We start from the raw sequence: 22,668 nt of genomic DNA on the forward strand, positions 1-22,668 counted from the left end.
TATGACCCAACCATTCCACTCATAGGTATTTATTTATCCAAGAGAAATGAAAGCACAGATCCACGCTAACACTTGTACACAATGTTCATAGCAGTTTTATTTGTAATTGCCAAAAACTGGAAACAATCCAAATGCCCAAGAAAGGTGAACAGATGACAAAGTGTAGTACATCCATACAATGGAATACTGCTAGGTGATCAAAAAGTGTGAACTACTGATATACTGATATATGCAGCAACATGGATAGAACTCAATATAATTATGCCAAGGAAAGGATGCCACATAAAAAAGAGTATATGTTGCATGATTCCATTTATATAAAATTCCATAATGCAAAATAGCCATGGTAACAGAAAGCAGAGCATAGTTGCCTGTGGCTCAGAGGCAGGAAGAACAGGAGAAAGGAGAATCACAAATGAGCAGGGAAAAACATTCGGAGGCAATGATTATGTTCATTATCCTGATTTCAGTGATGGTTTCACAGTTGTATACAGGTGAAAATTCATTAACTTGTAGATTTTAAACATATGCAGTATATTGTATGTCAATTACACTTCACTTAATCTGTTTTTTAAAAGTACATGTGGGTGACGTAAGCCAACACTATCGTGCATTAATCAATGAGCTTTGTCGATTGGAAGTGCAGTACAGGAAATCTCTGCAATAAAGGAAAGCCAGACAAGGAGGAGGAAATAAGCTGTAAGCATCCTCACTGAGGCACTAGTCATAAATCCTCATTAAGGCTGCAAGGACACTGTGTGCTGGAAGATTGTCTTCCTCCTAGATAATGATAAGCAGTGCCATTAAGCAAAGTTTCCTTGAACAGGATCAATTAATTCATTTACTGGGAAACCAAGGGTGCTAGTCTAATTTGCTAGTAGCAAGTATTAAAGGCCCCCGCCTAAACAGAACAAAAGGTCAACGTTGGTACCTCTTTCAAAGTAGAAGCCAGCAGATACACCAGTTTAATGAAGCTGATGGCACTGGTTTTACCTTAGCCAGACAAGCAAGACACAGTTCTCCTTCCAGAATCCCCTTAGGAATTGACCTTCACTGGAAGTCCAAAGAAAACTCAATACCATGAGCACAAGAACTTATCAAAGACGGTATAATGCCTCCTACAACGTGTTATTGGGAGATTCAACTTTACCCTGCTGGATAACCCACCATTAGGAGGCAACTTTAGACCAACTGAGGATGAGACTTACCTTAAATTGATCAACTTTCTCCAGCTTTTCCAAATCAGGTACCAGTCTCACTCCATCTTCTAGAGTCTTAAGGAATTCTACTTGAAACTCTACCATTTCAGTTAAATTTCCAAAGAGCACATCAAGCTGGAAAATGAAAAAAATTTAATCTACCTCATATTTCATTAGTGTTCAGAAACTTATTTGCATCTGATTTCAACGTTTTTCTATCAATACTCATCAATTAAGATAACGATCCTAACACCAGAGGGTGGGGGCAGCTTCTTACCCTCCGAGTACAAGCCAAGAGCTTAATAGGCAATAATTTGACTTACTTATTACAATTAAATGAATACAAAATGCTTTCAGTATTGTGCATGCCCCCTACTCCTCCCTCGTCACCAAGTCAAACTGTAGAGTGACCCTCACAAAGTTAAGACAATTTCCACCATACCTCATCTTGGGTGAGAAAAGTTTCTTTTTGAAGAGGTTTTAGGTATCTCTCCATGAGACAGTTTAAGTCCTATGGGTTGAAAGGATACCTCATTAGCACATTTAAAAGTCTACAAAGAATCTAAAGGAGAAAAAACAGATTATGTCCCAAATGCTAACATTATAGTCTTTAGGTCATTAAGGTCCATTAAAAAAGGATACGGAAGGAAGATGGGCACGGATGTTAGCCAACCTTTTCTGTAAATATTTCAGGCTTTGCAGGCCATATAGTCTCTGTCACAACTACTTAACTCTGCTATTGTAATAGGAAAGCGGCATAGAGAATACATAAATGAATGAGTGTGGCCGTGTTCCAATAAAACTTTATTTGTAAAAATAGGCAGAGGGCTTAGATTTGGCCCAAGGGCCATAATTTGCTGACCCCCGATTTAACGACTAAAATAGATCATTAAAAACAGATCATTCTGTTGTAACATATAACTATATGTTACTAAATTATACAGTTATAGGAATATATAATTATACAATTATTATAGTTACAGGAATTATATACTTATAGGAATATATTATAAATTATACAGTGTTGAAATAACTTTCTAGGCCCAAGATGGAGCTGCTCCTCCCCAGGGTGCCACATCAGCAAACCGAAACAGGTAACTTTCATGTCCCTGTGAATGCTCTGCTCGACCAGAAACGCAGTGTATCGAGTCAGCCAATCCCCAAACACCAAGCCAACTTGGGGCCTTCTCACCCCAAACAAGGCTGACTGTGTTGTGCCAGCCAATCAGATATCTTCTATTTGTCTCTTCCTTGTTCTGTATCCTTTTTTTTCTTTTTTGGTGAGGAAGATTAGCCCTGGCCTAACATCCATGCCCATCTTCCTCTACTTTATATGGGACACGGCCATGGCATGGCTCGACAACTGGTGTGTTGGTGCACGCCTGGGATCCGAACCTGCAAACCCCGGGGCCACTGAAGCAGAGCACGTGCACTTAACCACTACACCACCGGGCCGGCCCCTGTTCTGTATTCTTTATCCTATAAAAGCTTCTCGCCTTTTGCCCCATTTTACAGTCCTCCAAAGAGACTGTCCACTTTGTCAAGTGTTAAATATAAAATTTGCTTGTATCACCTAAATTGTCTTCTTTAATCATTTCTAAACAATAGTTATATATATTATAAACTATATAGGAATAAATTGTATAGTTATAGGCATATAACTAAATGTCAGAACAAGTGATAATACAAAGAAAACAGACCTAATTACCTTCTGCCTAGACTCAAATTTGATTTTGCAGATAATACCCTTAAATTTTTCCAAAATTAAATTCAATTTTAGTTTTAGCTCAACAACATGTTTAGAAAGGTCAGAAGGATCATTTAATATTCACCATCATCTCCTTTCTCAATCGATCAATTATATATATTAATGAATTGCTATAAGAATTGATGTGCTCCTTAAAACGTAATAGGAGATCTTAACATTCAGAATCAAGGCCAAATTCCAGAGGAGAGACCAAGATACTCTTCATCATCATGATCTAGCTCTGTGGTTATAAACACACCGAGTTCCCCCCTTCGAGAGGAGGACGGAAGGCAGGCCCTGCTGGGACAGAGGCAGGGAAACAGCACGTACTTTCACATAGGTGCGCTCCGTCTCCAGGAGCTCGCAGATCACCTTGCGTAGCTTGTCAGCGTCCGTGAGCTGTCTCATGGTGGCCAGCTGAGGCCCGGCCGAGTCCTGCGGAGACGGGCTCGGGTCAGAGGGGTTCATCTCATGCAGACTGCGACAAAATGCGGCCACCTGTTCCGTACTCTTCAGAGCACAGTTTAAAAGGCAAGGCAGATGATGTTATCCCTCATTAGAGAGGCTTGTCTGACAACTGTCCCTCCTAAAGGGGTTCTTCCCGGTTAATGAACTAACACACACGAATTACATCTCTCGTTTCCCCAAATTGCTCCACACATATGAGAGCTCACTGAATGCGCAAAACCGCCATAGTAACAATTGCTAACATACTGAGTGCTCACCGCAGACCAGGCACTGATCTGATGCATTTAATTCTCCTACATGGTAAATAAGGGCTATTATCATTCCCATGTAACAGCTGAGACACCCAGTGAGGTTAAGTAACTCGTCCAAGATTACACAGCTGGAAACCAGGCCGTGTGGTTCAAAGCCTGTGTTCTTTTTTTTTTTTTTTTAAGATTTTATTTATTTATTTTTCCCCCCAAAGCCCCAGCAGATAGTTGTATGTCATAGCTGCACAACCGTCTAGTTGCTATTTGTGGGACGCGGCCTCAGCATGGCCGGAGAAGCGGTGCGTCGGTGCGCGCCCGGGATCCGAACCCGGGCCGCCAGCAGCGGAGCGCGCGCACTTAACCGCTAAGCCACGGGGCCGGCCCCAAAGCCTGTCTTCTTAACCACGGCAAGAAGCATACCAAAGAGAAGAGACGGGGATACAGAGAAGTTAAGTGCATTTCACCCCAAATGTGAGGCTAATTAATTATCAGACTCCCAGTTAAGTGTGCTATATATACTTCGTTTGCCGTGTTGGAAGACGATTTTACAAGCTAAGATTCTTCCTGGCTCTGTTAAAAATTGACACTGAGCCAACTTTCTAGACAATGACAGACTACCATATATTTAAAAAAAAAAAAGTTTCTACCTCTATAGCTTCTCCAAAGGCAGAAAGATAAGATACCACTCCCCTCTAAGACTAAAGGGTGTTGGGCCCTGAGCACGGCTTCAATGGGACAGCCCAGTCTCCACCCAATCTCTGCCTGGGATGATTCAGGTGGAAGTTTCTAGGATTCTAAAATGCCAACTTTTCAAGTTATGCAAAACAGTTCTCCAAAGCACAGGCTGTAGGCTGCTGAAAACCCCGCGGGACCAGCAGTTCTCCACATTGGGTGCATAATGGACTCACCTGGGGAGCCTGTAAGCCTCCCAATGCCCAGCGCACCCTCCAGATCAATTCAATCAGAATCTCCGGGATGGGACAAGCAAGTGTCACTATTTTTTAAAGCTCTCTGTAGAATTACTCCAGAGGCTATTTTGTAGCACAAAATCTAGATTATTAATATTTGTTCAAATGTGCCACTCTACAAATGTTTGATGGATATCTCCTTGGAAGTCACGGCTGCCTTCTCATACTTCTCTGCTTCTATTGTCTAATTCACCCCTAGGCAGGAAGTATTTCCAATAAAGACCTGTGCAAATAAAGAATTACTTCTTCTATCACCCACCTACCCAGGAGGAACATGAGAACATCCTCCCCAAAACACTTGGTGCACAGAGCTGGAAGTCAAGGCTGGCATTTTGGGGAGGAGCTAAAGGGGGTATATTCCATGGGGGCAATTTTTCAACACAGAGGAAGGCAGCCAACATTAACAGGCCTTCCCTCATTAGCATATTGCAAAGAGAAGGAAGCCTGGAATAAAGATAGTACAAGGACGTGGGAAATGAGAACCTAACAAGGACGCTTTAGCAGCAATGTTATGACAAGGAAGGGGAGAGCCAGGACCCAAATCCATAATTATTATTCCAACTCTCTTACAATGACCACAGCTTATTTATTGCTGGCATTAACATTGGTCATACTTGCCAAAAAGTATTAGTCACCTGTCAGTGGCGCTGTTCAACGTTCTCTATGGAATTGTGAGTTTCAGACACTTAAAAAAAGACTACTTGTTTTTAATCAAAGATTGTTTTAGTAGAAATAAGGTACACAGTTTTATTTAGTTATGTCAGGTTTGTGCGAACTCAACGTCATCCTTAAATATACAGTTAAATATGGCTTTGTCTTGAAAATTAAAAAAAGAACAAACAGATCCATTTTAACAAAAATGTCCACATATCTTTTAGATGATCCAGTGATAACTGTAACAGGCAACTGCATCATAACATAGATGTGATGGGAAAAGAAGAACCTCACCAAAATGAAAATCCCACAGACAGATGGTGACAATGGCTGACAACTAACAGCCCTGCCCTCCAGCTTACCCCAAACTCTCCTTTGTTGCTTAGATCTGGCACTCGGCAGAGGAACCTAACACAACAAATGTATAACTGGTACCTTCACTTACACAATGCTTTTCTTAATGTCCTAACAATAAGTACAGCTGTCTGTCCTTTACATGCAAATTAACATGAAAGTTACTACTCACAATAAATCCGCCACTGAATTCCCATCAGACACACAGTACCCCTTTCTACAGCTTTATCATGCAGACAAGTTGCCATGTGAAAGCCAATGTCCTCAAATATTATACCAAGGATGTCCCACACTTTTAAAAAAAAAGGCAAAAGTTATCACTTTGGGGCTCTGACACATATCGAAGGCAGGAAATTTCAAAAGACACTACCCTTTATGCTCCCAATTCACACCACACTGACTTGTCATTATTGCTACATCTGGGTATCATAATGGAAGGTATGGGATGGAGTTTCTGGGTTTTCATTCCCTCTCTTTCACCATAAATACTTTGAGATTTCCTTTTTTTGTTTTGTTTTGTGAGGAAGATCAGCCCTGAGCTAACATCCATGCCAATCCTCCTCTTTTTGCTGAGGAAGACCAGCCCTGAGCTAATATCTATTGCCAATCCTCCTCCTTTTTTCCCCTTTTTCTTCCCAAAGCCCCAGTAGATAGTTGTATGTCATAGTTGCACATCCTTCTAGTTACTGTATGTGGGACGCCGCCTCAGCATGGCCAGACAAGCGGTGCGTCGGTGCGCGCCTGGATCTGAATCCGGGCCGCCGGTAGCAGAGCGCGTGCACTTAACCGCTAGGCCACGGGGCCGGCCCCAGGCATCCCTTATTTAATAAACATATTCCTAAACCTAGGACAGACTTAGCCAGGTGGCCTCTGAAGTTGAGAAAGGGGCACAGCAGTTTCTCCCTGAACCAGAGAACCCTGTTCTCTGATTCAAAGTATAAACTCTCAGGTTTATCACAAGGAACTGAGTCGAAATGGATGTAATCTTTTTACTGTCAATTATGTTATTTAAATAAAGAATTTAAAAAACATAGAATTATAAGTTATAATGCATATACTGTCAAGTGGTCTCATTTATAAGTTCTTAACGGAATTTTTTTTTTTTTGGTCAAGAAGATTGGACCTAAGCTAACATCTGTTGCCAATCTTCCTCTTTTTGCTTGAGGAAGATTGTCCCTGAGCTAACATCTGTGCCAATCTTCCTCTATTTTGTATGTGGGACGCCACCACAGCATGGCCTGATGAGTGGTGTAGGTCCGTGCCTGGAATCCAAACCTGTGAACCCTGGGCTGCCAAAGCGGAGCGTGCTGAAGTTAACCACTACGCCACTGGGCCAGCCCCTTCTTAATGGAATTTTTGTTAGGAAACAATTAACTTAAAAAGATGTCGTCAAGTTTGAGAATTTTGTTTTATTAAAATATTACCCAAAAACTATCCTTAGAAGGAAGTATGAAATGCAGGTCTTCCTTAGAATACCTGTAATCTAGAGAGTTTACACATTGTGGCCCAGCTTTTATGGCCCCCTGCCCTGCCCCCTGACTATGGCCCCAGTTTTTTACACCAAAACCCATCAGGACCATCTCTGCATAGCTTAGCCATGTCGTAGTTTGCAGGAGGAATTGAGCGCAGTGCTGTCCTCACTCCACCACTGAGTGTTACGTGGCATCCCGGTCATTCACACGCCAAGCCCTGTAGCCAAAAAGTGCCCAGAAAAGTAGCTGCCATGGGAGGTTCTCAGCTCGCTCCCGAAAGCCAAGTTTCCTGGAACTGGGACAAGCAGAGGAGGATTACCGAGAAGAAGACAGCTAAGGTTTCTCCAACGGGAGAGGCACGAACCTCTCCCCAATTTGAGGGCTGCAGTCAGTCGCCCTGGAAACAGACAAGCACTTACAGGCATTTCAGAGCTGCCAGTTTAAAACCGCGAAAGGGTAGCAGAGCTGTTCCCCTGTCAGGACCAAGAATTATCCAACCAACACAGAGATGAATAGGACACCTGCAGGAGGAAACAGGCCACCTTGCTGAGGCCAGCACGAAGCTCAGTGTTTATTATACCACGTTCTTCCTGTGCAACATGAAAAGAAAGTACAAAAAGGCAGGGGGCAGACTTTTTTAAGTATACACCGTCGACTCAAGCTACCCAGCTGTTTAAGCTTTTCCTGTTATGCAACCACTAAAGGCAATTTTTATCTCTTAGATGAGTTCAGAGTCCTAAAACTATCCCTTTGAGTCTGACCGATTTAACATATCCTACAGATTTAAAAGGGGCCAGAGCGGCCTAAAATCTCTTAACCTTTCTTTAAGCTTTTTTGCAGACAAACACCAAAGACATGTACTCCATAATTTCAAAGACCATTATATACGATGGTAATCCCTATAGTTTTCTATCACCTTCTCGGTCTCCTTAAGAACAAACTTTGAAGAAGAAATAGTCAAGAAAACACGTCTGAGTAAATCAGACATAGTCACTGTCAAAGTTCAAGTTTCATTAAATGACACAAAATCCAATAGTAGACAGACTCTGATGTTAATATTAAACTATTAAAAGTTTGAATTTGATTTCGTTAAATTATTCCTTACCATTAACCCACTACACTTTCTCATTAGGGAGTCAACATTTACCACAGGACCTGACATGTACTATAGTGGTCGGTGGACGGTAAACCATTAACACATCCCCCGAGCCAACAGTTCTATATCCATCTCTATCTCAAGTCAGCAGAAATAAAGTCAAAAGCACTTAAAACTTTATAGAAGGCAAGTTGAACATCCTCTTTCCAGAAATGCTGGCTGAACAGTCAGACTATCCAATCAGAGGTGAGGATAGGGAGATTTGCCATACATCTAACACAAACACACTCTAAATCTCAACAACCGAAAGGAGGAAAAAATCCAAATGACACTTAGTTTAAAAAATACATAATACACCTTTCTGCCATTTAAGAACAAAAAAATAGACAAATGCAAAGATTCCAGGCAAATATGACTTCACACCAACTACAGATGCCCCACCCCCATGCTAAAATATATATTCTTTATCAACAAGGGGCTTTAGAGGGCAAAAGGATACAGTGTGGGGAAAACGGGACAAGCATAATCACCATCATTTGGGTCGGGAAACAATTCAGCTGGAAAGTCGTAACATAAACAAGGCTTGATAGAATTCAAACGTGCTCACCAGATGAAGTGTCCGGTAGACAGAATCACCGGACTTGTCACTGTTTTCAATCCTGGCCTTGCGCTTTATTTTCCACAGGGCAGACATCCTCGGTAATATATATTCTCATGGTAATTCTACCACCTGACGTGTTCAGCACAGAAACAGAAGTTTCTGAAAATATTCCGAGAGCACCAAACGCCTGCCGGCTCCCAAGAGAGCATCCTCGCACAGAGAGAGCCCACGCTGGCTCTCCCGTGAAACCTACGGCTGCGCTGCAATACAGACAGGGCAGCGGCAGTGCAATCCGGAGCGCAGCACCCACTTCCCATCAGGGCCCTCTGGGAAGGTGTCAAAGGCTACACCGTGGACGGGAATTCATGCTTTGATTTCACCTGGCTAGCCAACAAAAGTTCCAGAAACAGAGAGCCAACAGAAGCAAAAACAAAGCAGAAAATGCCTCCCCGGGATGTGAGCGTCTCCACTCTGCGGACCGGGATCAGCTGACTCGTCAGCATCCTGCACTGCACAGGAATGTTAAATCCACTCGCCAGCCCGCCTCCAACAACTTTGAAGATACCCCTCGCTGAGTGGGGAGCAGGCACTACAAAACAAAACTGTTTCACAGTTTATATTTTCACATGTTCCGCTAATGCTTTGTTACCAAAGCAGACATTTCCGAGACAATCACAACTGGGATGAAAAAGCAAAAAGAAGGCTTTCAGAATGGAAGTGCTCTGAAAATTATTCTAATTCGTTTGCTAAATGGAAAACAACATCACAGCTGCCAGGGGGCCTGGAATGCCTGACACAACTGCCTGGGGCTCATTAGTATTCATTTCCAGAGACAAGAGTTTTCAACTAGAAGCTGGGAAACAAGTAGCCAGTGGTGAGGAGGCCCTTTGAGGCTGTCACCCACAGGCACAAGAGGAAGGAGGCGGCTTACAAAGATAAAGGCCTCTAGACTGGCCCTGCAGTGTGCAAGTCCCAACCCCCACCCCGCGGCTGTGACCTTCCAGTGCCAGCACCACTCAACAACAGGCTTGCAATTACTTACTTGCTCAACCCCAAAAGGCCATGTGTAGCAAAAACTGCTATTTAAAAACAATCAAAAAACACATAAAACTCCAACATGCATTCTCTTTATTCTGCCCAATATTTCATAAAACAATTCATTCAGGAAAAACAGCAAAAACATTAAAAAAAAAAATAGCAACAGTCTTCACACATTCAGCCAGAACAAAAAATGATTACTGGCTTCATTTCGTTTATTTGTTTATTTGTTTATTCATTTATTTTTATATTCTACACCAGTCTGGTGCTTTCAAATTAAGGCTAAATCATCCTTCTGTGTTTAGACAGTTTACAACTTAAAAATTAATGTTTGGTTTACTCTCAAGAAAAATTACACACTCATATAGGAGATGCATCCAAAAAATATTTAACATTAATCAAGAAACTTAAGATACATACTTGCTCTTACTTTAAATCATAAAAAAAAAAAGACACCCAGAAAGCTTAAGTGGCTAATGAGTATATACCTAACTGGCTTATAGCACCACTAATCACTTAATTCCTTCTCTTTTAATTAGTTCTTTTTTTAATTAATTTATTTATTTTTTTGTGAGGAAGGTCAGCCCTGAGCTAACATCCATGCTAATCCTCCTCTTCTTGCCGAGGAAGACCGGCTCTGAGCTAACATCTATTGCCAATCCTCCTCCTTTTTTTTTTCCCCCAAAGCCCCAGTAGATAGTTGTATGTCATTAGTTGCACATCTTTCTAGTTACTGTATGTGGGACGCAACCACAGCATGGCCGGAGCAGTGGTGAGTCCGTGCGCGCCGGGGATCCGAACCCGGGCCGCCAGTAGCGGGGCGTGCACACTTAACCACTAAGCCATGGGGCCGGCCCCCTGCTTTTTTGAAACCTACTATTGAACACCAGACCTTAACAATCTGGGCAGAAGGTAGTTTTAGTATAGCAGGTAACAACATAAGGCCTGGTTTTGCCTTCTCAGAACTGTGTGACCTTCAGTGAATTGCTTAACCTCTCTGTTCCAATATCATCATCTATAAAATAGGAGGAATAATAGCATCTCTCTCTGAGACGTACTGTGAGGATGAGATGAGTTAATATGGAACAGATATATACGAGACACTAAATAAATATTAGCTCTTATTTACTATAATAATACACAGTAGGACACAGTCTCCAAGAACATTCGCTAAATTTAAGGTTTCTGCTTTCAAATATCCAAAGAGAGAAATTTAATTCATTAAAGGCTATTTTAGTTAAGTAACTTGGGTTGTATGACAGAATATTGCAAATACAGAAGATAAAATCTGAATCAAACCAAAACTAGGGAGTATTTTAGGGTACAGAATCACACAGTGCTCACTATGTCCAATCTAGCAAAAAGGAATATGAACCTATGGTTTCAATGCACTCCACTGTATGATCTTTGAAAACACCCACATCATCACCCAAACCTGTCAATAATTTTGAAGAAATTCTCTTTTACGAAAGCCCACCATGCATTTCTACAGTGAAATCCAGGAACAGTAGCGCCTGTTCCTAAATTTGACCCTGTCTGTTCCACGTGAGTTTCAGGGCCCTGTTCTCTGGAGAAAGAACCACGAAGTCAGAAGGCACCCAGGATCAGACAACAAGCCCCAGGGCCTCGTCCTTCCCTCCACTGCCAGACCTGATATTACAGACAACCCTGTTCAGGACTCATGACTCACTATAGTTAAAGCGGAAACAATCTCTGAAAATCCACAAGAGGATGAGAACACTGGGCTATTACAGTGAGGTAAAAATGATCCAAGTTAAAAAATATTCAGAAATAAATGTTTTACATACAGGAAAAATAGCTGTATTCCCAAATCAAATTAGAAATTGAGAATTAACATTTTTAGTTTCAGTAATAGAATCACTTAACAAATACCCTTCAATATCTTACCTCAGTACAGAAATATCGTTTCTCTTGAGGGCATCTGACCCTCTCCTGGCCCGCAAAAAAGCAGGTAAAAGATGGGAGCCACAAAAATAAAAAGTAACATTAAGCCAGTTTTTGTTAGTTTGTTTGGCTTTAAATGAGACATGTATATTTCCATTCAGCTGCTTTTTAATTAATAACCAACAACATAAAGCCTTTCAGTCTATAAATACGAAATTTATAAATATTAAAATTACTTTCAAATATTAAATTTTATACTGTGCTCAACTTAAGAAGACACTGAGAATGATGATTCTATGACAGTGAAAGAGAAACACATGTGAGTAAAAGAGATGCTGAAGATATTCAAACACACGCACTCAAGAAAGTCCTACAGAGATACAGTCATGGGCCGCATAACGATGTTTCGGTCAATGACCAACTGCATGTACGATGGTGGTCCCACAAGATAGTACCATGCAGCTAGGTGTGTAGAAGGCTATACCATCTGGGGTTGTGTAAGTACACTTTATGATGTTCGCACAACGACGAAATCATCAATGCGTTTCTCAGAACACATCCCCGTCGTTAAGCAATACATGACCATATATAAACACAGAAAGAGACAAAAAAGGACACATGTAGAAAGGCAGGTTATGAAAAACAGTTCATATTTTAATAGTATATTTCCATTCTCAATGTGTTCTCCCATAGTTACATCATTTGACCAACTAATCGTCCAGTCACCGGACAAAGGCAAAAATCATCCTGATGTTGCAGATGAGAAAACAAAGGTAAAATTTAAAGTTGTGTGATTTGCTCAGGTTAAGTGACTGGTAAATGTCACACAAAAGAATGAGAGACAGGTAGAGGGATCAACATAAATAGGTCAACCTTATAAAAAAAGATGAATAAATACAGAAACATAATCACACACAATGGCTTTGTCGGGGAGGGGTCTTTTGGATACAGGTAACAGTTTTTAAATTGTGCTTTGGAGGCTGTGATGAGAAGAGGATACTGACCCAAAGAACTCTGTATGCAGTGATAAAAGCATGATGCATTATGGAAAACAAATTCATGGCCTTGCACCAAAGAGCCAGATAAAGAACTTTCTCACAGCGCTCAACCAATTGAGGAACGTTCTATTTAGATCAATAACAAAATTGTTTCTTTCCTTTGAATGTAAAAGATGCTCACCTTTAACAAGAGCTGAACACAGATAATGCAAAAGGAGTTCACTACAGAAATGATGAACAGCAAGCAAGTGTAATTGACCCACACATTTTGGATGCTGTTTCCTCACACCCAAATGGAGATGTAAGAAGGAGAGAGGATGAAATGAGACTTCAATTCATTAAGAGTCATTTCTGCCCTCTATTCTCACATATGGGTTTGTTATCAAGGCTGTAATTTGGATTTCATATCCTATTTAGTGACATCTCAGGAGTAAAAACACTCAGTCCCATGGAGACATACAGCTTCTAACCACACACAGCTGCAAAGGTAACGTGTCAGCTGTGATTCTTCGGCGGTTCAAGGCAAGGGATGTGAAAATGAGAATCTCACCTTGCTGCTGTGATCAGTCTCATCTGAGGATTCCAGGTCCGGCCCCTCGGTCTCCTCTGGAGCAGTCTCCGCACTACTGCCCTGCTCACTGCACAGGCTGTCCCCTGCAAGACAAAATCAGAAGAAATGCGAGTCAACACGCATAGGAACTGCTATGCTAATAGCCACGCCTATGCAAGGGGGGTACGGGGTCAAGCTCGTGACACGTACAGATATTGTTACGCCCTCCCAGTGTGAGCTCCGTGATCTTGGCTCAATAAATGTTAGTTTCTGTTGTGTTTATTGTCACTACCATTACTATTTTATATTATAATACATTTTTATTATTTATAATATATTTTATAATATATAATAATTGTTATGGCATCCCCCTAAAATTCATGTGTTGAAGCCCTAACCCCTAATGTGATGGTATTTGGAGGTGGACCCAGGGACACAAACATCCAGTCCATAATACCTGTGACATCAGTTTTTGCCAAGTCCTGTAAACTACAAACATCACATAACACCATATTCCCATAATTCCCACCATATTCTATGCAAAAGTGAAGGGAGGGAACATTAGAATCACTTTCCTCTAGAGGGCTTCTCAAATTTAAAGAGCATCTGAAGCCACTGGGGGATCATGTTATGAAGATTCAAATTCAGTAGATTTGGGGTTGGACCTGAAATCTTGCATTTCTTACAAGCTCCGAGATGATGCCAGTCAAGACTGCAGGTCCATGGACCACATTTGGCGTAGCAAGACTCTAGTCTTTAAACACGGGGTCTAGCTAGCCTGATGAGACAGTGGAAACCAAATCAGTCTGGTACTGGAACAGTGACCCTAGCACAATAATTATAACCAGATGAGAGAGAGAAAGAAAAGAAACGAGTGGAAGGAGCCACTTTCTGACTCAGGATGAAAACCTCAGTCTACAAAAAGGCTGCCTCACTCCAGCGACACCATTATAGTCACAAGCTGCTTGGCCTCCCTTTCTGTCCAAATTCTAGGTTGGTTGAGAAACTAAGGGAGGAAGCCAACCTCTTAGCAATCTTGCTCCCAGGCTGCGTCCTGAGGTCCCCTTCCGCTCCTCTGGAATGAAGCACCAACGAAGTGCATGCACTTGTAAAGCTTGGCGGTTTCTGTCTGTTGCCTACCTCTTGCTCTGGCTCTAGGGTTTTCTTGCTTTTCTTTTAATTACGTGCTTACTCTATGATATGATGGTAGTGGTAAAGGAAAAAGCTCAGGTAACTTTGTGGACATCCACTATGTCACACCATCACCTCCATGGGAAAAAAAAATGACTGAATACTTCCCATGGGAGCAAAGACCTAGATGCTGAGCCAGAAAGAAGGGGAACAGTTGATCCCCAGCCTGGAGAAGCTGACAAGCTCATTTAAGGGACACTGCTAACAGCGCTAATCTCTGAGATCACGGAAATCTCGGCCCACTCAGTGCTACCCAGAGCAGCCGGGGCGCACAACACACGGGGTGCACAACACACGGGGCGCACAACACACGGGGCACCATTCCCACCGCAGTCTGCAGAACAGCAACCCCCAGACAAATGGTGTGACCTGCAAATCCCCAATGAGTAACACAATGCCTAGGGTATAGCTGATGCTCACAAAATAGTGCAAAACGCACGAAAGAATTTTCCTTGTTAATGATACTGTGGGCTAGGTATTCTGCAAAACAAGCAAAAAACTCTACTTCTACAAAACACTTAGAAATGCTAAATCAAATGCAACAAAATCCTTTTTAAACATAAAGCTGAGCTCCAAGAAATCCCCAGAGCCCAAGACGAAGAACATAAAGGAAGCTGGAGTGGTGGGCCAATCCCAATGCATTGAAGTACTGAGAAAATCCTCAGTTCCCAAACTCTAGAGTAGCGTTTCCCAAATGGAGAGAGGGAAACTACTGGTGTTAGGAGCGGGACAATTCTTTGAGAGCAAAATTGAATACTTGGCAGGTAGACTGAGACTCGTTGGCTCCTGGGCACTAAATACCTTTAGCACTGCCCAGTTACTGTGACAATCAGAAATGCACCACGCATTCCCCAACAGCAGTGCCACTCTAGCTTGGGAACTACTGCCCTGGAGCCTTTGGTTTTCACTGTAAAGCCAGGAGACAGAAGACAGGCATCGGGTCAGTACAAGTTGGAGAGTTACAACTGCATCTCCCACATTCCTATGGTTCCCATGAAGGGCTACAACCTCAGTCTAAAAAGATGTAAAAGAAAAAGTATTCGGTAGCAAGAGAAAAGAAAGTAAGAAAGAAAACGAAGCTTATCTAATTCTGCCTATACTCTGGGATAGGAGAATGAGGAGGGAGCAAGGAGGGTTTCTTCCCTGAGATTATAACCACAGGCTGGCCTCACGGGTGCATGGGATTCAAATTTACACTATGTACCGCAGCCAGGAAACCGCAATGTCTTAGTCAGCTCAGACCGCCATAACAAAAGACCTCAGACTGGGTGACTTAAACAACAGGCATTTATTTCTCTCAGTTCTAGAGGCTGGAAGTCCGAGATCAAGGTGCTGGCAGATTCAGTTCATGGTGAGGGCCCGCTTTCTGGCTTGCAGAAGGCCGCCATCTCCCTATATGCTCACATCTCCTCTTCTTTGTGTGTGCAAGGAAAGAGCTCTGGTCTCTCTTCCTCTTCTTATTACGACACTAATCCCATGATGGGGGTCCCACCCTCATCTAAACCTAATTAACTCCCAAAGGCCTCACCTCCTAATAACAATCTCATCAGGAGTCAGGGCTTCAACATATGAATTTTGGCAGGACACAAATATTCAGTCCATGACGCTCCAGATGAAAAACTGACTTAAAGTCGCTCTGGATTTGTATTCCAAGGGCATTAGGCAGAAACAAAAACAAGTCAACTTCGGAAGGATGCACCCTTAATGATGGTATCATGTAATAAATGCCCAGAGATAAAGCCTGGCCAAACAAGAACCCATAATCCATTATTACAAACACAGGAAGAACCAAGTCCCCAAGAGTGAGAAGCAACAGACACAACAAGCAGCAGAATCAGATTCCCAAGGAACGATACTGCAATCATCAGATAGAGAATATAAAAGAAGTATGATTAAAACATAAAAAAAAAAACACAAGGGACGAGCCCCATGGCATAGTGGTTAAGTTCAGCATGCACGGCTTGGACAGCCCAGGTTCACAGGTTCAGATCCCAGGCACGGACATACACCACTCATCAAGCCATATTGTGGCAGCGACTCACATACAATATAGAGGAAGACTGGCACAGATGTTAGCTCAGAGCTAATCTTCCTCACCAAAAATAAAAAAAAAATAAATGATACTTTCAAAAAAGACTGGGTAAATTAATAGAATTTTTAGAAATGAGAACTGTAACCACCAAAATTAAACAGTCAGTGGATAAGAATATAAGTTAAAGAAAGAATAGAAGACCAGAAGATCTATCTGAAGACATTACTTCACAGCACAGAAATCTTCAAATGCTGAAACCATCAACATAGAATTGTATTTCCACCTAAAATATTATTCCAGAGGAAGAATGTAATAAAAACACCTGAGAAACAAAGAGTAAGAAAGTTTACTATAAACAGAACCCCACTAAAAAATTCTCTAGGGCCGGCCCCGTGGCTTGGCCGTTGAGCGCGCGCGCTCTGCTGCTGGCGGCCCGGGGTTCAGACCCCGGGCGCGCACCGAGCGCACCAACGCTACCGCTTCTCTGGCCATGCTGAGGCCGCGTCCCACATACAGCAACTAGAAGGATGTGCAACTATGACATACAACTATCTGCTGGGGCTTTGGGGGGAAAAATAAATAAATAAAATTCTTTAAAAAAAAAAAATTCTCTAAAGGATGTACTTCAGGTCGGGAAATACACACACACACACACACACACACACACACACACACAATCTGGTACACAAGCCAAAATGATAAAGAGCTGATAAACACACAGGTAAGTCTTAGTGTATAAAAGAACACCCTAAGTACTCCCAAAAATGGCATTTGAGAGTTACAAAAATATAAGATGGCAACTAAAAGAATGGTGGGAGTGATTACATTTAAAGCATTTCATGGTCCTTCCGTGCTTCAAGAGGGAAGTAAAAAGATTAATCTTGGTCTCTGTTATGTTAAGAATCATGCTAAAATTTTAAGAGCAACCACTAAAAGAAGAGAATTAGATTACGTAAACTGAAAGGGGAAAGTGGAATTTAGAAATTCACTCCAAAAGAGGGCAGGAAAGAGAAGGAAAAACAAGCAAGAAAAAGACAGCAAAACAGATAATAGAAACAACTCAAAATACATGGATCTTATACATAAATGTAAAGTAGACTAAACTTAATACTTAAACTTCATGTTTAAAAAAGAAAAACCATGTAAAACAAAGCCCCACCTACAAGCTAGAGGCAAGAAATAGATCCAAACATAAAGACAAAGGATATTAAAAATAAAGGGAGGAAAATATATATTAGACAAATGTAAAGAAAACTCTACAAATGTCAGACAAAATAGATTTAGTCCAGATAGATACAAGATAGATACAAAATAGATACAGTCAGGGGGTAGAAGATGGGACCATCAATCATTATCAAGCTTGATCCATGAATGTATTTCAAACTCCATTCCCAAGAATTTGTGAATTTATGTTTTTCCCAAGGATTAGCAATTTATGCAAATAGGCCACATATGAGGCCACAATATAAGTCTCAACAAATACCAAAGGATCTGTATTCAGATAGACCACACCAGCAGCATTTTTTTTTTTTGGAAATGAATTTGCTATGAAAGAGCCAAAGGCCAATAACACCGAAGACAGTTTTAGAGAATAAAAACAAGACTGGGGTACTTTCCCTACCAGATATCAAAATGTATTATAAAGTTGCAGTCACATCAAACAGTGCAGATTTAGTGAGGAGACAGGCTAACAGAAGAGAGAGCCCAGAAACAGCCCTACCCATATACGGAAGTGTGATGTTCAGCAGATGTCATTGTGGATCCAGGGGAAAGGAATGGAATATTTGATAAATGTTGCTAGGACAGGAGATAATCCACATAGAAAAATATGAAGTTGGACCCTAATTGATACCACCCACAAAAATCAGTATCAAGGAGGTATAAACCAGAATGCGAATAGCCCAAACTATAAACCTTTTAGAAGAGAATGTTTGTTACTTCAAGGGGGAGAAGGATTTCTTAAACAAGACCTAAAAGCACAAACCATGTGAGATAGAAAATCAGATTTTACTAAAATTAAAAAACTTTCCAGGGTCAAAAGGCACCATAAACATAATAAGACACATTATAGATGGAAAAAAGTTATCTTCAACACATATAAGGGGCAAAAATATTGATATCTAGACTATAAAAGAACTATGAAGCAATAACTGTAGGTATATCTGATTCTAAAGTGTATATTCTTTTTTAGTCCGTTATGCCATGCTTCTGCCCTTAGCTGAAGGTAAAAATTAATAAACTAGGAGATAAACAGAGAGGGCAATGCAGCTTCTGGTGCACAGTATGCAAAGATGACAGTGATGATTCCAGCCATCCCTTTAAGCACAGATCTTTGTGTCTGTTTCCCCACATGATGCATTTGGGCTGGCCCTGTGACTTGCTCTGGCCCACAGAATGTGACGTAAGTGGTGATATGTGAATTCTGAGCTAAGGCCTCAAATGGCCTTGTGGTTTCTGGTCTCGCCCCCAGGAACCATGAGCCCACCATGCAAAGAAACCCCAAGCTAGCCTCTGGGATCCAGCCAATCAATCACCAAACACATGACTGAGACCATCTTAAACCAGCCCCAGTCAAGCCCAGGTGACACAGCCAGATGAGTGACTCCAGGCCAGGACAGCAGAATAATCACCCAGCTGAGCCCAGCCCAAACTGCTAAGCACAGAAAAGTAGCAAATTAAATGGTTGTTGTGGGGTGGTTTTTATGCAACAATCAATAACCAATAAATAGTTAGGGGGAATTTGGTAATCAAAGAAAGCCAGAGAGGCCGGAACTGACAGTGGTGCACTTCAAGAAAGCTGAAAGACGTCAGCCTGGGAGGAACAGGGAATTCAAAACCAAGTCAGGTTCTTGCTCCCATAATTCAAGGCCTTCTCTGAACACCTCCCAGCTTAAGAGGCTTATATAACAACACTGGCAAGTTTTTTTTGGAAACCCCGTACAAACAGTTTTGCAACTTCCTTCTCTAGCTTCTCCTTCTCTACAAGAGACTTTCCTCTAACCACAGACACTGGAGGAATTATCTTCTTTGTCCTGGAGGTAGCTGTCCCTATTTACTAACTAGTACACATGCAAACAGACAGCTTGAGAAAGCAAAGTCAAGGCTGAGAGGTGGCTGAAGTGGTCAGAGCAAGGGTCTCACCTCCTCTCTCCCCAGCATTTAGCACACTGCCTGGCACAGAGGAGGTGCCCAGGAACTATTTGGCAGCACAGAGAGGGAGCAGGGCCAAATCTAAAGAGACAAAGGATGAACAGGGGTGTACAATGGAATATTATTCATCCCTCAAAAAGAAGGAAATGCTGCCATGTGCAACAACATGGATGGACCTTGAGGGCATTATGCTAAGTGAAATCAGCCAGACAGAGAGAGACAAATACTGTATGATCTCACTTATGTGTGGACTCTAAAATAAACAAACAAAACCCTGAACTCACAGACACAGAGAACAGACTGGTGATTGCCAGAGGCAGGGAGTGGGAGGTGGGTGAAATGGGTGAAGGGAGTGAAAAGGTACAAACTTTCAGTTATAAAATAAATCAGTCCTGGGGATGTAATGTACAGCATGGTGACTATAGTTAACAAAACTGTACCGTATATTTAAAAGTTGCTAGGAAAATTAATCTTATAAGTTCTCATCACAAGAAAAAAAATTTTGTAACTATGTATGGTGATGGATGTTAACTAGACTTACTGTGATGACCATTTCACAATATATACAAATATCAAATCATTATGTTGTACACCTGAAATGAATATAATGTTATATGTAAATTACACCTCAATTAAAAAAAAAGGATGAATAGGGGGCTGGGCAGCCCAGAGAATGAGGAAGCACAGAGCAGGGCTGAGGCCCCGGCAGGACAGGACCTCAAGGCCATCTCAAAAGCCGCTATAAATAACGATCATTGTTGTGAACAGATGTGATCATTTCTTTGCTTCTTAAAATTATTTTCACATCATAATAATGCTTTTGTGACTGAGAAAACCTTTGCAACCAGCACGCCCCACTCACCATTAGCAGGATAGAAAATGATGAGATTAGGAGCAATACAAACATACGAACGTAAGTTCACATTTTTATTTACCTTTGATTTACTTAGATTGGATACATTCACTCTGGCTCCATTCAGGCCCATTTAGGACTTAAATTTTGGAGGAAGAAAAAAGTCCTTGCCTTATGAGATATATTAACATATGTTAAACCAGCAGATTCACCAATTCAAACATTTCCAAAGAGGAACCAATTATAACATTGAATTTTTTTAAGGCCCTTCTTAACCCCTGAGTCTAAATTCTGCGAAAAATATGACTGAAGGGAAGGGGGCAAGAAAAGGTTAGACATTGCCAATAAAGACATTTAGACAGAATTCAATTGTTAGGCTACGATTTTATTTTGCTTTTCAGCCATTTTACTGTCATAGGAGTCTAAGAATTCCATAGAAACACTCATAACTATAACATCAGCATAAACACTCGCCCCTCCCCAGCTTACAAAGCTAAAAAAGCAAAACAATTTAGCACAAAAAAAAAATGATTGGAGAGAGCTAAATATACACTATGAAAAAAAAAAAGGAAGAACACTACAACTTGAACTTCGTAGACAAATAAAAACTTCCATGAAATCTCAGTATTTGTTTCCTATCAGAGAAATTTTTAAATCCATAAAAACTGTGGATATAGGCCTTACTGATGCTGTCAGCTTGTGGTGAAAATCAAATAATACAAGGTACATTAATGTTCTTTAAAAATATAAAAAAAGAGGCTCTTGGGGCCAGCCCAGTGGCGCAAGCAGTTAAGAGCGCACACTCCGCTGCAGCGGCCCGGGGTTCACAGGTTCGGATCCTGGGCGCGCACCGCTTGGCAAGCCATGCTGTGGCGGCGTCCCATATAAAGTGGAGGAAGATGGGCATGGATGTTAGCCCAGGGCCAATCTTCCTCAGCAAAAAGAGGAGGATTGGCGTCAGATGTTAGCTCAGGGCTGATCTTCCTCATAAAAAAAAAAGAGGCTCTTAATCTCTGAAACAACACTTTTTGTCATGCACAGGATTTGATGGGTGTCATTCATCAAATCCTGCTGGAAATCAAGATGAGGCCCTGGGTTCTCCCCAGCAGGGCCTAGGGAAGCAGGCCACGTGCCGTGTAACAGCAGGCGTAGCACACAGACAGTTTACAAAACGCACATGGCTCCGAATTTCATCGACAAACAAATAGAAGACCATGTGCTGCTGGGATCTGTGAGACTCTGAGAATGTGAAGAACTGGACCATATTTGTTTGTAGGAAGAGAAATCTGTGCAGTTCCTCTTTCTTCGCTGCCCCTCCCTGCTGCCTGATCGTCTTCTGTTTTCTGAATCGAGCTCCAAACAATCTGCATGGAACATCAGCCCAAAATAGCCCCTTCCATTTCACAGGCATGGTAGGGAAGCACGCTCTGCCCCACACATGAAACGGCTGTCTGTGCTGGGTGCTTCTCGCTCTGACAAGGTGCCTTCGACCCTCATGGCTATCACAGAAGCCTTTCCTGTTACAACAAACATGGCTTAATCTACTTCCTGCAGGAGGGATGTCTTGTACTCCCTTCAAACTGCAATCCTCCAGGTGGCATCAGACAGATGTGCCTGAGGTATGTCAAGGAGGCTGACTCTCCAAACCCAACGTTGGCCCTAATTGACTTGAACACGTATGGGGGGGTGTTCACCACAGACACTCAGCACTCCCCAGCCCAACTGGAATGACCATCTTTCGAATAAAAAGCAACTCAGTTCGCTGAGCTCTGGCACTTTTATTGTAAACTGTAAGCTAGTTACTGAGCTAAACGAGGGCACCTGCTTCACGCCAACTGGTCAAGTGCAATTCGAGGGAAGACAAAGCCGAGCTGCGTTCACCACAAAGGACAAATGAATGATGACAGATGTAAAATGAGGGAGACACACAGACGTTTTGAAGCCTTATAAACACACCATTGATGCCACTTGAACCACAATTCTTATAACTTGCATAAAATGTGGGGTTTTACATAATCACTGATTGAAATATCTTTCTTTTAAGGATCAATTTTAGTAATAAATACCCTATGCCAGAACAATTTTACTCACTTTTGGGGAAAAAGCCAACATTCAGAATAAGCATTTACTTGTTCTTCACTCTT

General features: G+C 41.7%; 1 protein-coding gene across 9 annotated transcripts in view; it reads right to left on the reverse strand.

The window, feature by feature from the left end:
* Window positions 1–22,668, reverse strand: part of TIAM1 (TIAM Rac1 associated GEF 1) — a 357,972-nt gene that overhangs the window by 29,445 nt on the left and 305,859 nt on the right. For 7 of the 9 annotated variants that reach the window (XM_058522998.1, XM_058522997.1, XM_058522995.1 and 4 more), the window contains 4 exons: window positions 13,299–13,402; window positions 3,277–3,456; window positions 1,642–1,710; window positions 1,209–1,334 (listed from right to left, as the gene is read on the reverse strand). In XM_058522998.1, coding sequence (XP_058378981.1) covers window positions 1,209–1,334; window positions 1,642–1,710; window positions 3,277–3,456; window positions 13,299–13,402 — 479 coding nt within the window. Of the gene's footprint in view, window positions 1–1,208; window positions 1,335–1,641; window positions 1,711–3,276; window positions 3,457–8,813; window positions 9,246–13,298; window positions 13,403–22,668 lie in introns of those variants that run through there. The other 2 variants (XM_058523001.1, XM_058523003.1) reach the window with 2 other exon arrangements.

The sequence above is a fragment of the Diceros bicornis genome, chromosome 27, assembly GCF_020826845.1.
Source record: "Diceros bicornis minor isolate mBicDic1 chromosome 27, mDicBic1.mat.cur, whole genome shotgun sequence".
Lineage (NCBI taxonomy): Eukaryota > Metazoa > Chordata > Mammalia > Perissodactyla > Rhinocerotidae > Diceros > Diceros bicornis.